Source organism: Sinohyriopsis cumingii, chromosome 3, assembly GCF_028554795.1.
Source record: "Sinohyriopsis cumingii isolate HCF-2022 chromosome 3, ASM2855479v2, whole genome shotgun sequence".
NCBI lineage: Eukaryota > Metazoa > Mollusca > Bivalvia > Unionida > Unionidae > Sinohyriopsis > Sinohyriopsis cumingii.
This window is the reverse complement of record NC_142963.1, coordinates 20,552,482-20,574,458: the sequence shown is the minus strand read 5'-3', so window position 1 is coordinate 20,574,458 and position 21,977 is coordinate 20,552,482. Positions and strand designations below refer to the sequence as shown.

At 36.9% G+C, this 21,977-nt stretch overlaps 1 protein-coding gene across 1 annotated transcript in view; it reads left to right on the top strand.

Moving 5' to 3' along the window:
* The window catches only part of LOC149802511 (putative ATP-dependent RNA helicase DDX47), a 41,905-nt gene that overhangs the window by 14,669 nt on the left and 5,259 nt on the right, over positions 1 to 21,977 (top strand). The window contains exons 6-9 of the mRNA XM_089951755.1: positions 3,655 to 3,702; positions 10,314 to 10,385; positions 15,444 to 15,560; positions 17,050 to 17,196. Of these exons, the coding sequence (XP_089807881.1) occupies positions 3,655 to 3,702; positions 10,314 to 10,385; positions 15,444 to 15,560; positions 17,050 to 17,196 (384 nt within the window). The remainder of the gene's footprint in view (positions 1 to 3,654; positions 3,703 to 10,313; positions 10,386 to 15,443; positions 15,561 to 17,049; positions 17,197 to 21,977) is intronic.

Here is a 21,977-nt window from a genome sequence, read left to right as displayed (position 1 = left end):
GTAGTTAACAGTAACCTGGTAATGCTATAAACATGGACTTCCATGATCCATTTCATTCTCTATCTTAATTCAACCATCAGCTTTTTTATTTCAGTGTTATAGTAAGTCAAAATGTTTTGTATGGTGCCTACAATCTTTTTGTGAATTCTGGTGAATTTATTTGTATATTTGCAATATCATACTGTTCGTTATTCTCACTTGATTTTGATTGGTACAGACTTCTCAAAGTGATGACTCCTTAAATTGCATGTGTTGACATTGTTAAATTAATACATCAGGTAACAGCAATTCTCATGCTTAAATTTATCAATCAGTTTGCACTTTTTATAATGTTATGGAAATTGCAGACATTGAATCAGAATAAAAGAAATTCCTGATAGTGATATTTTAAGACAGTATTTTTGGTCAGAATTTATTTGAATTGGTTATCGTTAGACATTTATATTAAAAAAATCTATATTTCTTCTTCAAATATGGTGCACAATTATAATCCCTTGAGAGGATTACTACTACCTTTCAAATCCAAACTAAAATTTAGCTATTAGCTAAAAGTTATCTGAGCATCCTAGGTGGCAGTTAGAGCGATGTCCCTTTGATACAGGCATTGACACCAAACCCCTTGAATGCTTAAATTACTAATTCTGCTTGAGCCAAAAGCATGCTCTCTACAGACAGAGAATCCTCTCAATCCACATATTAGCGTTTTGAAAGTTTTCTACCTTAAATCAAGTTGGAGGAATGTTCACATCGAAAAGAAGTAACCTCCATCTCTAAATTTTCAACTTTTCTGTTGATCTCACAATTATGCCTTCCTCAAACCTTAGTTGGTGGTTCTGTAATTCCCACATCATTTTTTCATTTTTTCCAGCAGTCCACCAAGATATTGCAGTTTTGTGCATGACAAAGCCATCCTCTCTGCACATGGATTGGAAGTCTTTTGTTTTTTAGCACAACATGTGGCTGTGATATCAACTATTACTCTCCTTCTCAACTTTGGTTTTCTTGTCAGCAAGGGCAGCTTCAACCTGATACCATCTCAACATTTCATCTAGGTATGGCATTTTACACTCAAGCACACAGAGTGTGTCTCTATCAGGAACAAGCATTGAAAATCAAAACAATGGTGGCTTCCTTGCTTATATGGCACAGTCTGCCTGACCAAGAATTCCTTTGCCTCCTGGGTTTGCTGATTGTGGCACTGGGCCTTTTAATTCTAGGTAGCTATTTATATGCCCGTTACAAATGAAGAACTGATGGCTGGTGGCACCCCTCCTCCCATCACTCTGGGAGGGCAGTGGAATGTGGCCTCCTCCTGCCATCATTATGGGAAGGCAGTGGAATCTAGCCTCCTCCCATCATTCTAGGAAGGCAGTGGAATGTGGCCTCCTCCCATCATTCTTGGAAGGCAGTGGAGTGTGGCCTCCTCAGGATCATCATTTACATATCAACATTCTCAAGATGAAAGCCATTTTGAGGATCTACATGGGAGGGAGATCTTATTCTGTAAGACAACTCCATTGTAGTGATTTGTTTCAAATGGCAAGGTGGAACCAAGCCCCTAGACCATTCCATTTTTGTTTGGTATTTTCTAAGTAGCATTTTCAATCCCAAATCTGTGTGCAAGTTTGTCATATTCCAGGCTAGCTAATTGTATTGGTGGACTTGTCCCATGAAGAATCAACTCATGCAAACACAATGTTCTCCTCTGATCTTGGTTTTGACTCAAATATATGTCCAGTGGGATCAACCTATATGCAACAGGTGGAATGCCTAATTCCAAACCTTTTGTCTCTCCAGTCCTGGATCTTAATGCTGGGGCAGTTGATGCACTTTTTATAGATTGGTGTGCCCAAGAACACGTTATATCACTGCAGACATCAGTACCTCAGTAGCTAACTTTCTACTATGGCTTTTTGACAAGAAACCAATAACAATCAAAGGCTGTCATTCTAAGATCACTTACACTTTGCATCATCATAGAAGAGAGGATATTGAAAAATAGCAGAGCCCTATCTGCTATACTGTCCAGTTTTGATTACACATGTCCAAAGACACCATTTGATTACACATGTCCAAAGACACCATTTGATTACACATGTCCAAAGACACCATTTGAACTGCTCTTAAGAGCCTCATTAGTTCACCTCATATAAGACCTGCTTCCTCACTGCATTAGTGAATCAGCAAAATACAAGTTCTATCAGTGGACCCAAATTGCATGCAGTTCTGATAAGATGGGTCAGTACCACTCATGATGGCTCCTACATTCATTGTCAAGAACAAGCTCTGATTCATGAGGAATCAGACTTTTGTACTGAAATTATTGTCTACTCTTGACACCTCATCTCATGGTTGTTTGCAGGACCCAGTGTGAGCTTGGAAGCGGTACTTTTGAAGGGAGATTATGCCTCTTCTTACCCCTCACAGAGAATGATATATCACCATAGACAGTTTTGTCCTGGATAAAATGAGTTATTAATTTTTCATATCAGAAAATAACCCCAGACCAAATAAAAATTTTACTTTGCATCTTGACTCTTGAAGTTAGGGCAGTTACCACAAGCACTGCATTTGAGTGAAACTTCTCTGTCATTATCCATTTCTTCAGTTTTTTTCTCATATATCTTTCATGCTACTTGACTTAATTTCATCTGATGAGACCTATAGCTGTGGCACAACAGGGTACCTTTCCAGGTCATTTGACAGCTTTATAAGGATGCAGCTTCATGACTTCAGCTGGATTTTCAGGGGCGAAAATGTTTACCTTTTAGAGTCACTCCTTGACATTTTGAATCTTTTCTTCAGCTGGGTTATCAAAAAGCTGTCTTGTATACCTCAGGGGACAAGAGATAGTCTCTCTGGGGTAAGGAAATGAATCTCCCTCCACCATTTACTTATTCACCCAAGGTATCGTGATTGGGTAACGTATCTTAAAAAGAAACCAATTTTTCCAAGTATAATGTTTTGATCATAATACACATACACCTTCCGAGCCTCCCTGTGGTTACATCCAGATAGTGAATAGTCTTTCACTTAAATAGTAACCAAAATATTCACGAAATTGGGTGCCAGTTTCAGTATCAAGGGAGATCACTCTATATAACTGCCACCTTGTTGGGCAGATAACTTTTAGTTTATTAGCTAAGAAGTTTTAGCCTGGGAGGTTGGATTTGCGAGGTAATAGTTGTTTTCCTGAGGTAAAATGATTGAGCAAGTATTATTTTATTCTTTTTCTTTATTAATGTCAAAGACCCGATATTACTTTTAAAAATCAATTCCTTTTTATAGTCCCATAATTTTTGTGAATTTCATATGTTCTTGTTGTTGTTGTTGTAGGGTTTAACGCCATTTTTCAGCACATGATAGGCTATGCATGGTGGCCAGTATTAATGGTGGAGGAAAAACCCGGGAAAACCCCGGAAAGAACTACCGACCCATGAGAAGCTACTGGCAAGCTTTCTCACATACCCACATTAGCCGAATCCGAGACTCGAACCCATGCAGACAGAGGTTTGATGGCAGTGATCCGTAACGGACAGTGCTTTTGACCACTCAGCCACTCGGGACCCCCACAAATTTCTTTTAAAATATACATTATAAGATGAAAAATTCTTGAAGTCATTATTAAAACTCATTTCAAATTTATGTTTAAAGGTTATGGATGAAGCTGACAGAATATTAAACATGGACTTCGAACAGGAAGTAAGTATTTTTTCCATTTACTTATAAGGATAAATATTTTCATTACACTTGCTAAGTGGATTCACCTTGATTGGTAGGGTACTCAGTTTTGTGGATTTTTGTTGCAATAATCAGTTGATTAAAAGACCTAGTGTGAGGCACCATGAAGAAATAAGGCATTTTGAAGAATGTAAGTTCTAGTAATTTCCATTTTCTTGGAAAGAAAATTGTATGCCCATTGAAATAAATCTACAGTGTACTTGAACTCATCTTTTATAATAAAGCACACAGGAGCAATTAACTATAATTAAAAAAATAACATTTCAGTGAACAGGTAAAGTCATTTACAGTCTTTAGGAACTAAATCCTTTTGTATGTCGACTTTTAAAATATATAAATCACTGTTGTTAGGTTAATTTGCATCTTGTGAACTTCCTGCAGGCGTCGCTGAATTTTCTTTAGTCTTTGAATTTTTTTATTATACTAGTGCTTGAAACTTCAAACATATTTATAAAGAGTTTTCAAGATTTTAACTTATGGTTTATATGATCAGATTTTCATTCACAATTATCAAAAAAGATTTAATCTTTTTTTTATGTACCAGAAATGCAGTTATGTCAGCGATGTGATTTTTTTTATGAGCACAAGCTATTTCTTGGTTTTCTGTTGTATTATTAGTTTTGGGTACACAAGGTACCCGAGTCAAACTTTTTAATTAAGCTGTCCAAACTTCAAACTTGTATAGTGAATTCTCATTAGACTGTTGAATTCTTTTATGTAGAGGATAATAATCAGCATGAAAAGTTATCTCCCTCATCCAGATTGCTGGGTGACATATATGTTGCTACTGTTCATCCTTTGAGTTTGAAGGTGACATCACTAGTTGGTTTAGTTTCTTTGAGAATGTGATTGGCTGCTGATCAGGCCGGTTTGTGCTCTGAATGTCTGTCACACTAGGAGAGGAGATGTCACATGGGTTCGCTTGAACAATTGAGAATGAACTTCCATTCTGAAATTTTCATTGCTCATTGTTCTCTTCTGCCTCTGCAGTTCTCCTCAGTTAGAAGTTTCTAGCTCCAGTATGGATAAGGTTGTGCCAGGTGGTGTGATTATGTGTAAGATCTTCCCAAGTCTTAGAGTCAGTTTTGAAGTGTTTCTAGAATGACTTAAAGGTCACTGCCACCTATATTGTACAAACGTGTGATACTATTATAGTTATAAACAAAACACATTGGTTATGTATGCATACCATAAAAATGTTTAGTTAGACTTAAAACACTGCTTTTTTAAATGAAAAAATTATTCCGCAATATCTGTGAACAATCAGTAGTTTCCCTGTGCCAAAACCAGATATCATGTACATTTATCCTTCTATTCAACCTAGCCATTCAAGTGTTTAAATTCCCCACGTAAATGTCTATGTGATATATCTTACGATCATGCTTTTGTACAGCAAATATGGTGCACTGTGTTGCATACGGATGTAACCAAATTAGTAATGTTGGGGAAAATGGGTTCTTTCTTTTTCTGAAAGACCATGTTTACCAGAAAAAAAGTGGATTTAATCTGTGGGATTGAATATGGGGAGGGATGGAAAAATTTTATCATTTATGCCAGATTATATGAATTTGGCCCAAAGACAATTCGGCCAAACTTAATAATAGTTTGTACGTTCTGATAAACATATATTTGTTTGAAAATAAAATGAAAGAAATTAACCTTGCATTGTTATCATATATTCCTTCTTTTTTCATCATGCGAAAATTATTTTAAAAAAATATATATCCACGAATTCCGTACATGTAGCTGATGCAGACTTGCGTATGTATCCTTAGTGTAGTGTGTATCACTTATGTCAAATAACAAAATTGCAAATGAGATGAAAATATCACCTGATTGCTTGAAGGCACCTGTCATTTACACATGATAAGTTACTTATTGCAAACTGACCCCGATTGTATTATATCCAGGTTAACTATAAGACGGTATCTCACAAATAAAAATTCATTATTTTAAAACACGTTCAGTGTGAGTGCAAATGATAATCTTTTTGCTAGCATGGATTACAAAAGTATTATTAAAGCAAGTTATTGTTGTGTGTAATATTTGCCCTGCAAACATCAATTATGGTTACATATGGCAAACAAATAGAAGCCTGGGTGATAAACACAACTGGCAAGGAGCAATACACTCATTGTTTAAACTTACCGACAGGATATCAGATACATAGGTTATTTTATTACAAAGCAAAGTAACCCCGGAAACTGACTTTGGTATCTTTTTAGTGTGACGATTTTTTCTTATGAAGTCAGCCGACAAAAGGAAGTCAAGTTTGATTCCTTTGGATTCTTTAAGTGTGTCGATTTTTTTTATATAAAGTCTGCCATCATAGGGAAGCCAGCATTGATTCTTTTTACCTGTATTAATGGGAATTTTCAAAATAAATTGAAACAATGGAACAGTTCTGAAAGCGACACAATCTAGTGCGTTGTGCACGCATACTGATATAAGGCTGAACGATAAATTAGTTTACATTAGTTTCATCTAAATATTCCCTATCCATAGTTTATATTGTTTTATCTTTTGACAACAAGAAGCATGTACCTTGTCTTATAGGGATAAATGTACATCATTTCCGGTTGGCGTCCTATATAGGTGGGAAACACTGGTCAACAGTGAAATCATTACTGACTTGAAAAGGCCCTAATCTGTAGTATTTTGGTGTGCCGAACACGAATATAACCGTGAAAAATTTGTATTGGCTCTCGTTTTGAAGATATTCATATACCTCATTTTCTATGTTTCACTGTGTAAATTTCTCCAGTAGGACTGCAGCAACATCCGGAATAATGATGTAACATTGCATAATACCATCATGCTCACATCATCCACAGTTGATTGCATCATTTTCTGATGCAATGCAATACTAATGCCATGCGGCTGCTGAAGTAAGTTGACGTCAGCAGTGTACTATACATGTGTAGGCCTATTATACTAATGCCAGGCGGCTGCTGAAGCTGACGTAAGCAGTGTACTATATAAAGCCCAATCAGATAGGTTCAGCATTTAAAATATTTTAGACGTTGTGTGAGACAGTTCAAGCTACTGTTACATAAAACTTATTATTTTATCCATTTACGTACAATAAAGAACAGTAATGCCTCGAAAGTGTGTTAATACCGCGGACAATTTTTGCTATATTTGTGGGGAAGTGACATTTGCCAACCAGAAGAAAAGTATCAATTCTCAAGTGAAGAAGGCATATCATCTTTACTTCGGATGCAAGGTTGGTGACCAAGACAAGCCTTGGGCTCCGCATATATGCTGTGCTACATGTACAACACAGCTTTCACAGTGGTTGAATTGCAAAAGGTCATCAATGCCGTTTGCAGTCCCAATGGTGTGGAGAGAGCCAAGCAACCACCTAAATGACTGTTACTTCTGCTTGGTTCCTCCTCTTTCCGGCGGAATAACGAAGCGAAAGAAGTCGAGAATAGTCTACCCAAACATTCCGTCTGCATTGAGACCAGTTCCACATGGTGAGGGACTTCCTATTCCAGAACCTCCAGCAGAATATTCTCTTGATTCATCTGACGAAGACAAAGGTGAGTCGACCTGTTCTTCTCCTGGTCCATCAGCATGCAGTGATCCAGATTTTCACTGTGGTGCATCATCAACCCCACACAGAATAACACAGGAAGAACTAAATGACCTGATTCGTGATTTGGACTTATCAAAGAACAAGGCAGAATTGCTAGGATCAAGACTCCAACAATGGAATCTTCTAGAAGAAGATGTCACAATTACTGCATATCGAAAGCGCCACCAGCAATTGGAGCCTTTCTTCAGAAAGGAAAGTAATCTGATATTCTGTTCCGATATTGAGGGCCTCATGAATGCTTTAAAAATCACTCATGACCCACAAGAATGGAGACTATTTGTGGACTCTTCGAAACTGAGTCGCAAGGCTGTGCTTTTGCACAATGGAAACATTCTTCCATCTATTCCAGTAGCGTATGCTGTCCACATGAAAGAGACATACGATAACTTAAGGCAGCTACTGAATTCCATTGAGTATAACAAGTACAGCTGGCACCTCTGTGGTGATTTGAAGGTAGTTGCCCTTTTAATGGGACTGCAGCAAGGATATACAAAATACATGTGTTTCTTATGCGAGTGGGATAGCTGAGCAAGGGAAATGCACTACATGAGGAAGGAATGGACTCACAGGCAGAATGTAGCCATTGGAGAGAAGAATATCCAACACCCAGCTCTGGTTGAGGCTCAGAAAATCTTGCTACCACCCCTTCACATCAAACTAGGTTTGATGAAGAACTTCGTGAAAGCCATTGACCGGACTTTGCCAGCATTCCGATACCTGCATGAAAAATTCCCTGGACTCAGCGAAGCAAAGATTAAAGAGGGAGTTTTTGTGGGTCCTCAGATTCGAGAGCTTTTCAAAGATGACCGGTTCAACAACTTGCTGGAAGGTGACGCGAAACAAGCATGGAATGCTTTTCGCCTAGTTTCTACAAACTTCCTCGGAAATGTTAGGGCAGAAAACTATAAGGAACTAGTAGAAGACATGTTGATGAAGTATAAGAAACTTGGCTGCAATATGTCTCTAAAGATTCACTTCCTTCATTCCCATTTGGATTTCTTTCCTAGCAACTGTGGTATTGTTAGTGATGAACACGGCGAACGTTTTCATCAAGATATCGCAACAATGGAACAAAGATACCAGGGAAAATGGTCCACTACAATGCTGGCTGACTACTGCTGGACACTCCTCAGAGATGCTCCCGAACAGCTGTACAAGAGACAGGCGAAGAAATATAAGATGTAGTCAATGACTTGATTTTTTATAGGTAGGCTATTACAGTTGACCTTTTACTATTGGAATGCATTTCGTTATGTAAACATTAATTTCTTGCAGATTACAAAAAAACTAGAGCCAATTTTGCAATTTGACTGTCATATTCGTGTTCAGCACATAAAAATTGATAAGAATTGACTAATTTTATTTCAGTAACATGACTTTTGTAAAAATTTGTTGTCCAGTGAAATCGTAAATAAGGGGAAGTAACAGCATTATATACTTCTGTTTCGAGTAATTAACTTAGTATTTCTTCTTTACACTTGATAATTTTTTTTGTTCCTTTTGTGTGAGTAAAACTACTTTTAATCATGTAATGCAAATGTGATGTAAAAGGGAAAATGTTGTAGTATGGCAGGTGACCTTTAAGTGAGTCTGTGCAGTATTTTATCTGACCACCCTGAGATTGCTTTCCGCCCTCTGACTCACTGTAGAAGATCTTCTTTGGTAGTCACTCTTCTGACATCCTGTTGATGTGGCCTGCTCATTGCAACTGTGATTTCATGAACAGAACGTGGATGCTTTGAATGCCTGCCAGTTTGAGATGCTTTGTGTCTGGGACCCTGTCCAGTCATTTTTTCCTCATCTGTTCCTAGACAGCCCATGTGAAAAAGGTTCAGCTTCTTGGCATGGTGCCTGTATTCTGTCCACCTTTGACAAACTTACATCAGATTTGGCAATAAAATGGCTCTTGTAGACCTTCAGTTTTGTTTGTATACTGATGCCTCTGTGTCCCCACGCATAAGTGCATAGTCTGCTAAAAGCCACACAATTCTGACAATAGTTTCATTATCGATGTGGACTGCAAGTGACAGTGTACTGCCAAGATTGGTGAACTTGTCAACTGCCTGGAGGGTTTAGTCATTTATTGTCATGGTATATTATGTAGAATAAGGCATCACTTGTCTTGATACTGATCTTGAAACCAAGATTGTCACAGGATGAAGACAAATGGTCCATACTCAGTTGCTTGTCACACTCTGACTTGGGAATCAGGAAACACTCATCAACAAATAGGAGATCATGAACAGGTATTTCCTGTAACTTTGTCTGCTCCTGTATTCTCCTCAGATGTATGAGCTTGCCATCGATCCCAGTGTCATGGTCATGGAAGGCATCAGTTAACATGGAAGAGGACATCATACTGAAGGGAGTTGGGGCCAACACATGCCCATGTTTTGACTTCATTTGTGACTGGGAATGGTTAAGATAACAAAAAAGTGGGATGGTCTTAACCATTGTCCCTTTTTAGTAGGTTTTCTTTATAGGGAGATATCCACTAATGCAGATTTCAGAGTTTGTGTCTGTATATATGTTTGACCTGAAGATTAGAAGTTGGGAGTTTGCAATAAGAGGCTGTGTTCTACACTGAATGCTTACACTGTCTGCCTGCTATGCAATAAAATATTTTTTCTATAAGTACTCTTTATCTTTAATGATAAATCCAAAGTATCAGCCTAAAAAATTTGTCCAAAACATAAGTATTGGACTTGTTATCAGACAAAGATATCCTTGGTAAATATTTTGTTTGTTTTTGTAATGATGGCAATGGGTTTATCATCAAGCATTGACTTATTATTAGACAAGTATGGTAAATTTGCTCAGTGCCATACATCAGCATTATTGAATTTCTGTTTTCAGGATATCCCAGCTTGTATGTACTTTTATATGGTGAATTAAATTCTGTTTAGGCGAGATTTTTTTCCACTGATTAATTTTCTGTCTCTACAGATATTGGTCTAACATTTGTTTTCAGGTAGACAAGATTTTGAAGGCAATTCCAAGGGATAGGAGAACATTCCTGTTTTCAGCAACAATGACCAAAAAGGTGACATTCTGTCCATACATGCCAAATCTACTGCATTGTATGGTGGTCTTTTGATTTTTGCCCCAGTCTTATGATTTACTGATTTACCAGCAAAAACTCCTGTAAATCACAAATCTGCTGAGGATTGGTATTTCCAACATCCACCAAGCATAGGTATTTTGAGCTAAAACAACACCAAGCATAGGTATTTCCAGCTAAAATAACACCCACAAAGCATATGTATTTCCAACTAAAACAACATCCACCAAGCATAGATATTTCCAGCTAAAACAACATCCACCAAGCATAGATATTTCCAGCTAAAACAACATCCACCAAGCATAGATATTTCCAGCTAAAACAACATCCACCAAGCATAGATATTTCCAGCTAAAACAACATCCACCAAGCATTGGTATTTCCAAGTAAAACAACATCCACCAAGCATAGATATTTCCAAGTAAAACAACATCCACCAAGCGTAGATATTTCCAGCTAAAACAACATCCAGCAAGCATAGATATTTCCAGCTAAAACAACATCCACCAAGCATAGATATTTCCAAGTAAAACAACATCCACCAAGCATAGATATTTCCAGCTAAAACAACATCCAGCAAGCATAGATATTTCCAGCTAAAACAACATCCACCAAGCATAGATATTTCCAGCTAAAACAACATCCACCAAGCATTGGTATTTCCAAGTAAAACAACATCCACCAAGCATTGGTATTTCCAAGTAAAACAACATCCACCAAGCATTGGTATTTCCAAGTAAAACAACATCCACCAAGCATAGATATTTCCAGCTAAAACAACATCCTCCAAGCATTGGTATTTCCAAGTAAAACAACATCCACCAAGCATTGGTATTTCCAGCTAAAACAACATCCACCAAGCATTGGTATTTCCAGCTAAAACAACATCCACCAAGCATTGGTATTTCCAAGTAAAACAACATCCACCAAGCATTGGTATTTCCAGCTAAAACAACATCCACCAAGCATTGGTATTTCCAGCTAAAACAACATCCACCAAGCATAGATATTTCCAGCTAAAACAACATCCACCAAGCATAGATATTTCCAGCTAAAACAACATCCACCAAGCATTGGTATTTCCAAGTAAAACAACATCCACCAAGCATAGATATTTCCAGCTAAAACAACATCCACCAAGCATTGGTATTTCCAAGTAAAACAACATCCACCAAGCATAGATATTTCCAAGTAAAACAACATCCACCAAGCGTAGATATTTCCAGCTAAAACAACATCCAGCAAGCATAGATATTTCCAGCTAAAACAACATCCACCAAGCATAGATATTTCCAAGTAAAACAACATCCACCAAGCATAGATATTTCCAGCTAAAACAACATCCACCAAGCATTGGTATTTCCAAGTAAAACAACATCCACCAAGCATAGATATTTCCAAGTAAAACAACATCCACCAAGCGTAGATATTTCCAGCTAAAACAACATCCAGCAAGCATAGATATTTCCAGCTAAAACAACATCCACCAAGCATAGATATTTCCAAGTAAAACAACATCCACCAAGCATAGATATTTCCAGCTAAAACAACATCCAGCAAGCATAGATATTTCCAGCTAAAACAACATCCACCAAGCATAGATATTTCCAGCTAAAACAACATCCACCAAGCATTGGTATTTCCAAGTAAAACAACATCCACCAAGCATTGGTATTTCCAAGTAAAACAACATCCACCAAGCATTGGTATTTCCAAGTAAAACAACATCCACCAAGCATAGATATTTCCAGCTAAAACAACATCCTCCAAGCATTGGTATTTCCAAGTAAAACAACATCCACCAAGCATTGGTATTTCCAGCTAAAACAACATCCACCAAGCATTGGTATTTCCAGCTAAAACAACATCCACCAAGCATTGGTATTTCCAAGTAAAACAACATCCACCAAGCATTGGTATTTCCAGCTAAAACAACATCCACCAAGCATTGGTATTTCCAGCTAAAACAACATCCACCAAGCATAGATATTTCCAGCTAAAACAACATCCACCAAGCATAGATATTTCCAGCTAAAACAACATCCACCAAGCATTGGTATTTCCAAGTAAAACAACATCCACCAATCATAGATATTTCCAGCTAAAACAACATCCACCAAGCATTGGTATTTCCAAGTAAAACAACATCCACCAAGGATTGGTATTTCCAGCTAAAACAACATCCACCAAGCATTGGTATTTCCAGCTAAAACAACATCCACCAAGCATTGGTATTTCCAGCTAAAACAACATCTACCAAGCATAGATATTTCCAGCTAAAGCAACATCCACCAAGCATAGGTATTTCCAGCTAAAACAACATCCAGCAAGCATAGATATTTCCAGCTAAAACAACATCCACCAAGCATAGATATTTCCAGCTAAAACAACATCCACCAAGCATTGGTATCTCCAGCTAAAACAACATCCACCAAGCATTGGTATTTCCAGCTAAAACAACATCCAACAAGCATTGGTATTTCCAGCTAAAACAACATCCACCAAGCATTGGATTTTCCAGCTAAAACAACATCCACCAAGCATAGATATTTCCAGCTAAAACAACATCCACCAAGCATTGGTATTTCCAGCTAAAACAACATCCACCAAGTATAGATATTTCCAGCTAAAACAACATCCACCAAGCATTGGTATTTCCAAGTAAAACAACATCCACCAAGCATTGGTATTTCCAGCTAAAACAACATCCACCAAGCATTGGTATTTCCAGCTAAAACAACATCTACCAAGCATAGATATTTCCAGCTAAAGCAACATCCACCAAGCATTGGTATTTCCAGCTAAAACAACATCCAGCAAGCATAGATATTTCCAGCTAAAACAACATCCACCAAGCATAGATATTTCCAGCTAAAACAACATCCACCAAGCATTGGTATCTCCAGCTAAAACAACATCCACCAAGCATTGGTATTTCCAGCTAAAACAACATCCAACAAGCATTGGTATTTCCAGCTAAAACAACATCCACCAAGCATTGGATTTTCCAGCTAAAACAACATCCACCAAGCATAGATATTTCCAGCTAAAACAACATCCACCAAGCATTGGTATTTCCAGCTAAAACAACATCCACCAAGTATAGATATTTCCAGCTAAAACAACATCCACCAAGCATTGGTATTTCCAAGTAAAACAACATCCACCAAGCATTGGTATTTCCAGCTAAAACAACATCCACCAAGCATTGGTATTTCCAGCTAAAACAACATCCACCAAGCATTGGTATTTCCAGCTAAAACAACATCCACCAAGCATAGATATTTCCAGCTAAAACAACATCCACCAAGCATTGGTATTTCCAGCTAAAACAACATCCACCAAGCATAGATATTTCCAGCTAAAACAACATCCAGCAGACACTACGACTAATCAGTCAGTTGAGTTGTTATAAACCTTACAACCAATCAAGTCAAGACCCATGACACACACTGATGCAATTATTCTTCATATGTAGGTTTTAAAACAGTTCTTGAACACTTTGGAAATATAATAATTTTGTTACCATGTTGAAATATAAGTTAATAAATTCAAAGGTTACTATGCGATTGAAAAAAAATATGTTTGCAAGTTCAAGTGTGCATGGATAGACAAATTTAAATGTGTGAAAATAACATAGTAAAAGAATTAATAAAGCTGAGTAACTATTATTCATTGTAGTTAATTTACTTAGTTTTGGTATGATGTGCACTTGCACACTTACATTATGGCAAAAATGGCAGTTACACTAATCTCCCTGATTTGGACCTAATCTCCAGGATTGTGAAAACTGATCTCCCTGATTTGGACCTAATCTCCAGGATTGTGAAAACTGATCTCCCTGATTTGGACCTAATCTCCTGGACTGTGAACACTGATCTCCCTGATTTAGTCCCAGAAGACTTGGCATGTTTGTCTGTCACTGTTAATAATTGAAATAAACCATGTTTAAAACTTTCCATAGCTGAAAGTAATAATTGTGCTATGTATTTGTTAGTTTTTCTCCATGATTATGTATAATTGTATTTTGGACTTGACCTTGTCCAAAATCAAGTTCATGTTGTTCCTGACTAGAGACACTGATGTTGTTTTCATTTTGTAAATAAATAATACATATTTAATATTTATCTAGGAGTGTGGATTAAATATTTAGATGATTGTCCATAAGGGTAAACATATTTTGTTGGGTCTTGGTCTAGGATATTGGAATCCCCCCATAAAAATACCAAGTCCACCAGATGTTTATAACATGTCTTATAATGTTAATAACAGATTGCTCTAGAAATGAACTTTTGTCCTACATTCAGGTTCTTCTTTTGTGTCTTAGTTTTGTATATAATCGTATTAATTTTGTATATAATCGTATTAATTTTGTATATAATCGTATTAATTTGAGAAATTATTCTTCTCACTTTATATCTTGAGCCAGAATCGGTCTTATTGTTGTGTTGAGTATTTGATTTGGGTAAATTTATTTATTTAAATTATTAATTCCCCAGAAATTCAAAGTGCTCTTAAATAATAATCTTGGACAGAAACATTAATTTTTGGAATTATAGTGAATTCATACATGGTCATCTTGGATTATATTAAGTGTGATTAATTGGAACACTGGCACTTCAGGGCACTGGTACATTATTAGTACATTCAAGACATCAGGCACAAGTTGAATGCAAGTTATAAACAAACCATCAGTACACAATATATCTGAGAATCTGTGAGACATAATTTTACTAAACACAGTGAATTGAGATTTAATAATATTTTAATTCCTTTACTTTCCTGCTGTTTGTTAATTACAGAATGTTGAATACCAAATACATTACAATGCTTACCGATCACTAAATGCTTAAGATAAACGTGTCCATCTTTTAATGTTTCGAGAGTAATTAGGTAATTATGTGATATGGAGCCTTAAAAATTCTTTGCATGTAAAATATTTCAAATATTTATGTTCTTTACGCTCATATTCCCATATTTATTATTAATCTCATACGCTGTTGTATTAATATATTTTCAATTCTTAAATTATCTCAACAGGTGGCCAAACTTCAAAGAGCCTCACTTCATAACCCAGTGAAAGTGGAGGTATCCTCCAAGTACCAGACTGTGGAGAAATTGCAGCAGTCTTACGTGTTCATACCTGTCAAACACAAGGTGAACTCTGTAGTTCCATATTTCCTGGTTCACCTGTTTAAGCATAGTGAAATAAAGTTGTCACTTTTGTGGTACTGTCAGCAATGACAGCGTCTTCATTGTCAACATTGCAGTTTTCTTTAAAAGTCAGGTGTCTTGTACATCAGTAGCTGAAACATTGGGATAATATTACTGTGATTGTAAAGATGATACACTGTTCTGTCTTGCTGGTCTTGTTTGCTTAAGCAGAAGGCTTGGATCATCATTGTGATAATATTACTGTGATTATAAAGATAATTCACTGTTCTGTCTTGCTGGTCTTGCCTGCTTAAGCAGCAGGCTTGGATCATCATTGTGATAATATTACTGTGATTGTAAAGATAATACACTGTTCTGTCTTGCTGGTCTTGCCTGCTTAAGCAGCAGGCTTGGATCATCATTGTGATAATATTACTGTGATTGTAAAGATAATACACTGTTCTGTCTTGCTGGTCTTGTCTGCTTAAGCAGCAGGCTTGGATCATCATTGTGATAACATTACTGTCATTGTAAAGATAATACACTGTTCTGTCTTGCTGGTCTTGCTTGCTTAAGCAGAAGTCTTGGATCATCATTGTGAACTATATTAAAGTTTAGTATTATAGTTTCGAAAGTGACAGCTACTTCAGTTGCTTTATTCAAGTGAAACTTATTAATATTATTAAAGTGTGTCTAAAACTTGTATGCTAATATGGAATTATGTCTCTCGTCTGTCCAAGGTTTTGCGTGAAAACTTGTGAAAAGTCAGATATAGGCATTATACTGATGAATATATGGGTATTGGCAAGACAGCAGGTTTTTCTTTAGAAATATCAAAGAAGTAAATTGAGAGAGTCTGCATCAGTTGCCACAAGAATCTAGTCACTGTCTGATGCAAAATTATCCTCAATTCATTCCAGTAGTTTTAATTTCAGCAACAAAAATAATTTCTTTTTTTTTGTATCTCTTACTATTGAAAAGTAATGCACAGAATCAAGAAAAAGTAAGCATTTCCAAGAAGTGTTTCATGTGGTAACTAGTGTGTGTGTGTACAACAAAAGTGCAAAAGTGTCAGAAACAAACTAATTTTTGATTATTTTGATTGATGTAATTCAAAATTCATTTTGCTTATCACTTGTTTTACAATATACAGCAGGTCACATGCTCATTTGTTAATGTTTTTCCTTTCATTTTCCACTTTAATATAAATATTGTAATAAACTTGATATTATTTTACCTTTAGGGGACAGGATTCCCATTTTTCTTGTCACATGTAAAATCAGTTGAAAAGTATGGGTCATTTATCATCATCATTGGCACCACACTAGATTGATTTCTTCATTAACTTTGTGTTATGAGATTTTATTGTCCTGATGAAAGCATTAATGGCTACTTTTGCAGGCTAGACAGCATTGCTTGAAACTTTAGTTTTTTTTTAGTTTTTAATTTTCTTTACCTGAAAGAAAACAACAGATCTTGTATCTGTTCTCAGGATGTGTACCTGGTGTATATTCTGAATGAGCTAGCAGGCAATTCCTTTATGGTGTTCTGCAGTACTTGTGCCAACACACAGAGAGTGGCCCTGATGCTCCGGAACTTGGGGATGACAGCAATACCATTGCATGGGCAGATGAGTCAGGTAAATTCATTGTGATTGTATCAATTTGCAACTCTAGATTAGGATAATATTCATTTCCTTTTTTAACTTAAAAAAATAAATTTTATAAAATAGTTCAGTTAAAAAATTAGACAGTGAGTTTCTTTGTTATCTTGTTTGTAGTCATCATTCTTTTCATGTCACAACATTGACAAAAGCATTAATCACAACAACAAAAATATTTGAGTTAAGGATGTAACTGTTATGATTAGTGACTGTTTAATACTGGATGAACTATAGAGAACATGTTTTGAGTTTTAATGGTTACAATGACAATGAACTTGCTTAATTTGTGAGCCATCACATGTACAAAGAAAAGACCCTTAACCAAACATATACATTATCAAATTTGAATTTTTTTACAGCACTTTCATGTGAATTCCCAATTAATAAGTCCCTTTATTCAGACATACATTTTGTTGGTTCAAATGCAACAATTATTTGGGATTAAAGTTCACTTGATTAATACCTTTTGAAATGGTTTCTTTTCTTTTATTAAACCACAATAGTTCCTTTACATGATTTTGTCACTGTCACTTATTTTGGAGGTAAGTTTCATAATTATTGAAAGGAAATTCCTAATTGATGAACTAATTAAAAATTAAATAGTGCTCCTTCATTTTCAAGATGTGGGTGATCTGTAAATGTGACTGTCTGCATAAAATCTATGTTTATTTCTTTTTGATACATTCAATGACTACATTAATATTAGGAAAATAAACATGCTACCTCCGAAATTCAGTTCCTTTGAAAAAAATATCATTTTCCATGTAGTACATAGACAAGGGAAGAAACTCTTATTCATTACCTTCCCTTGACTGTATTTGTCCCAATTAGTATGCAGTAACCTTGTAGAGTAGAGTTGTTTTTATAACAAGTGTTGCTTTTGCGGAATTTGGTTCATTTTCTGCTGTTCATTTGCTAATATTTGTTTTCCTTGTTCAGTATAAGAAGTTTAAATCAAGTAAGGACATGCATGTGATGTGTTTCACGTGTACTTAATCCTCATTTTCTTTTACATTGCAGTCACTGGTCTATGTTGATGAGAAAAAGCATTAATTAGAAAGAAAGACATGAAGTTTCATCTAAATGAATGTGACATGTTGAGTCTTCAGCCTAAGACAGCATTGGTAGGTAGCATAGTTGAGGCAGTCATAATTGCTTCCTCCTCTCTGCACCCTTATGAAAAGTCAGACATGCAGTGTTGACAGTGACTGTCACATATGTGGAATTGGAGGGTCATGGGGAAACAGAGGTGCTGGCCTCAGTTTCATCTCAGATACTGCTAAGAGTTCCTATTGACTCGATTAGCACCAGAAGTGATGATGCTATAAATAAGTTCAAGGCAGATTATGCCTGTACATTTGTCAGAATCCCTTGATAATGTGGACTGTATGGAGGAGTGTTACCCCATTTCTAGGCATCCCATTGTGTGCAAGTCCCTCTGCATGCCTGAGCATGACATTCAGGCCTGTAACTCGGAATGCATTGCAGGTTATTTCCTGTCTTGATCTTTGTCAGGATCTTTTTTTTCACCATATGAAGCCACTCCAGCTGCTGACCAGCTGGTTTAGTTATCCAGCTGACCATACCATTGACCTTCATTCCATCACTTTGGTAAGTTGTACCCAATACCAGCCAGTTGTGCAGTTGTATATGGGATCAGACTGACTGATCTGTCCATTTCATCACATGTTCAGCACAGGTAGTTCTGATTCTAACTATCCAGCTAGATGCCTGACTGACAGCCATGTTTACCACCCATACAGAAACCGAGCCAACCAGCCAGCTGGCAAATGAGCGAACTGACCAGCACCAGCAGTCTGTAGTGGTGAAACATAATCAACAGACAAACCATTTATTTAAAGTTTAACCTCAGGATACAATAAATCCTTCAGAGAACTTTGGCTACGCTGCTGAGGATTTATCAGATAAATATGAATGTTTGTCATAATGAGGACAAGTCACACAGTGAGTGTAAGAATATCTGTGAGACCGAAACTTACTTAGATATGACTGGATTGGACTGAAAGCAGCGATAGAGGAAATCTTCATGGTGGTCTGTAAAGTAAAGGCATCATTAGGCTTGGAAAATGAAGAGAAACTTCCTTCCTTCTGTCCACTACTACAGTAAGTGAAAAAATAATAAATTTTGACCATTTTTTGGGGAAAACTCTGGGACCCAGTGAACTTCTGGAATCCTTTTCGCCTCACTGGTACATGACTCATCTTGATGCTGTTATCAGTAAATATTCTATCCCACTGTTCAACATGGTGGATAAAAGTGTTTTTCATGCCACCTTGAATCTTGTTCAGAACATTGTTGCAACATAACTAATGTTGGACCTTGCCTTGCTAGCCATTTTCCAACTTGCTGGAAAGTGTACAGTGATCATGCTTGTCATTCGTTGCCTCATATCACCCCAGTTATCAACAGAGCTGCTCACCATTTGATAACAACTTTTGCCAAGTTTGATTCGGTGAGACAAGACACTAATCTTCACTTGTCATCACTCGGATAAGATTATGTACTGATGTTCCACATGACACTTTTGGAGTTGCCCCTATTGTTCAATGGCAAGTCAGGAGGAAAGCAGCACAAGAACTGCCCTGCTACTTACTGTGCCTAATGTCCAGACATTCAGAGTGAATCAGTCACAGCCTAAAAGGAAAGATGATCATCAAGAATCAACAATGGCTTCGTCCTCTGTCTAGTTTGAGAAAACAGCAGGCTCCTCAAATTATGAGGCAATTTGATAAAGTGGATAAGAAACCATGTTTCTCTTTCCCCAAGCCTCCAAACAACTACTGTGGACATGCAACCCTGAACACCTGCATACAGTCCTCCAGTTGGTGCTGGACTTCATTTTCATCAGTATTGGATCAGTATTTTTTCACAAAACATGTTCGATCCTAGTTGTTTCAGAGGGGTTTGGAATTCATTTCTCCAACAACCTCCCCTTTTGTCTTCTCCCTTGATAGAAGTTCCATCATATTTGGAGAAAGTCAAAATTATGCATGAGATCAGGTACTTACTTTGACAAGCTGGCATTGGAGAACATTTGGAAAACAAATTCTCTGTGATTTTATTCCATGCTCTTTTGCCAAAGGCCAATGAATATCTTTGGAGGCATATTAGGGAAAATGTATTTAGGGCCTGGTGCAAAGCCAGTAACATTGTCCCTGAGTGTCTGAATCCAACAGTTGGCTGATTTCATTCTCTGACAGAGGAAGAAAAATTAGTCACAGTTGCTATTTAAGGCTATCATTCCATGTTCTCCGACACATTTAAGGCATAATGGCACAGGGGATATAAGTCGTGATGAAGCTCTATGAGATCTGTTAGCCAATTTTGACTTGAATAGACCATAAGCACTCTGCTTTCACAATGGAATCTCTCTTGGGTTTTGACATGGTTCAGTTCACATCAGTTTGAGCTATTATCCAGAACTTTACTTAACCTCCTGTTAATCAAGATAAACTTTAAGCAGGTGAGTAAATTACATGCCCTCATAGTAGACCTGAACTATCTCGTGTTCAGATCTGATGGTTCCGTGATCTTGATGATGCAACCAGGCTTTGTAGTTAAAAATAGGCTGCAAGCTATGGGTAAACAGGGAATTCTCATCATAACACTTCCTCTCATCAATTCATAACTCAAGGGAAGCAACCATACAAAACCCAGTTTTCGCACTCGGGCATTACTTGACGTGCACAGAGAAGATTCGTGAAACAAGAAAATGTCTCTCCCCGTGGGAAAGAGATAGCACCCATAAAGCCCATTCATCATGACTGAAGTGGGTTTATTCATTCAGGAGACAATGATGTCTCAAAATATTAGAGTTGTCATATGAAAATTTTGGCTCAAGAACTTTGAATGATCCGAGCCAGCCCTGTTTTTTATTGAAGACACGATAGAAGTCAATGGCTGGCATGTGTAGTCAACCTTCTTATATTTACATCTCATGGATTACAGCCCTGTGTTTTATTGAAGACACGATAGAAGTCAATGGCTGGCATGTGTAGTCAACCTTCTTATATTTTCATCTCATGGATTACAGCCCTGTGTTTTATTGAAGACATGATAGAAGTCAATGGCTGGCATGTATAGTCTACCTTCTTATATTTTCATCTCATGGATTACAGCCCTGTGTTTTATTGAAGACACGATAGAAGTCAATGGCTGGCATGTGTAGTCAACCTTCTTATATTTTCATCTCATGGATTAATCCTTGCAGAGACAAAGTTTGAATCTGGTGGGTCCAGTGGCTGCAGCCCAGATAACCACCAGACTCATTTAATGTCAGGACAACCTCCTCATGGGCATTGGCTTAGTGCTTTAGCTAGATTCACCTGTAATTTTTTATCGATGAGAAAAATCAAGTAATTCTCTTCTTAGCTAGGTAGAGTAGTCAAGGATCATGTGACACTCATTTGAGTTGCTCTCAGATTGGGATAACATGCTGTCCTTCATGTAGGAAGTCCAAGCATTCTTTCATTGAAAAGTGCCCATGATAGAGGTAAGATCCTGTTTCCCACCTAATGTAATCGGGGAATGTATTTAAAGGAGAAAGCAAATTTTTAAGTAAGTTATGTTTCCTCAATAATACTTGCCCATTTTTTTAATCATGAAATGCTCCAAGTCTTACTGCATAGGCTAAGATCCTACTCGATATATCGCACAGCTTGAAAATGGCAACACCTAGTAGTAGTCAAGGGGAGATAATATTTATGAGTTTCTATACTTGTCCATGTAATATATA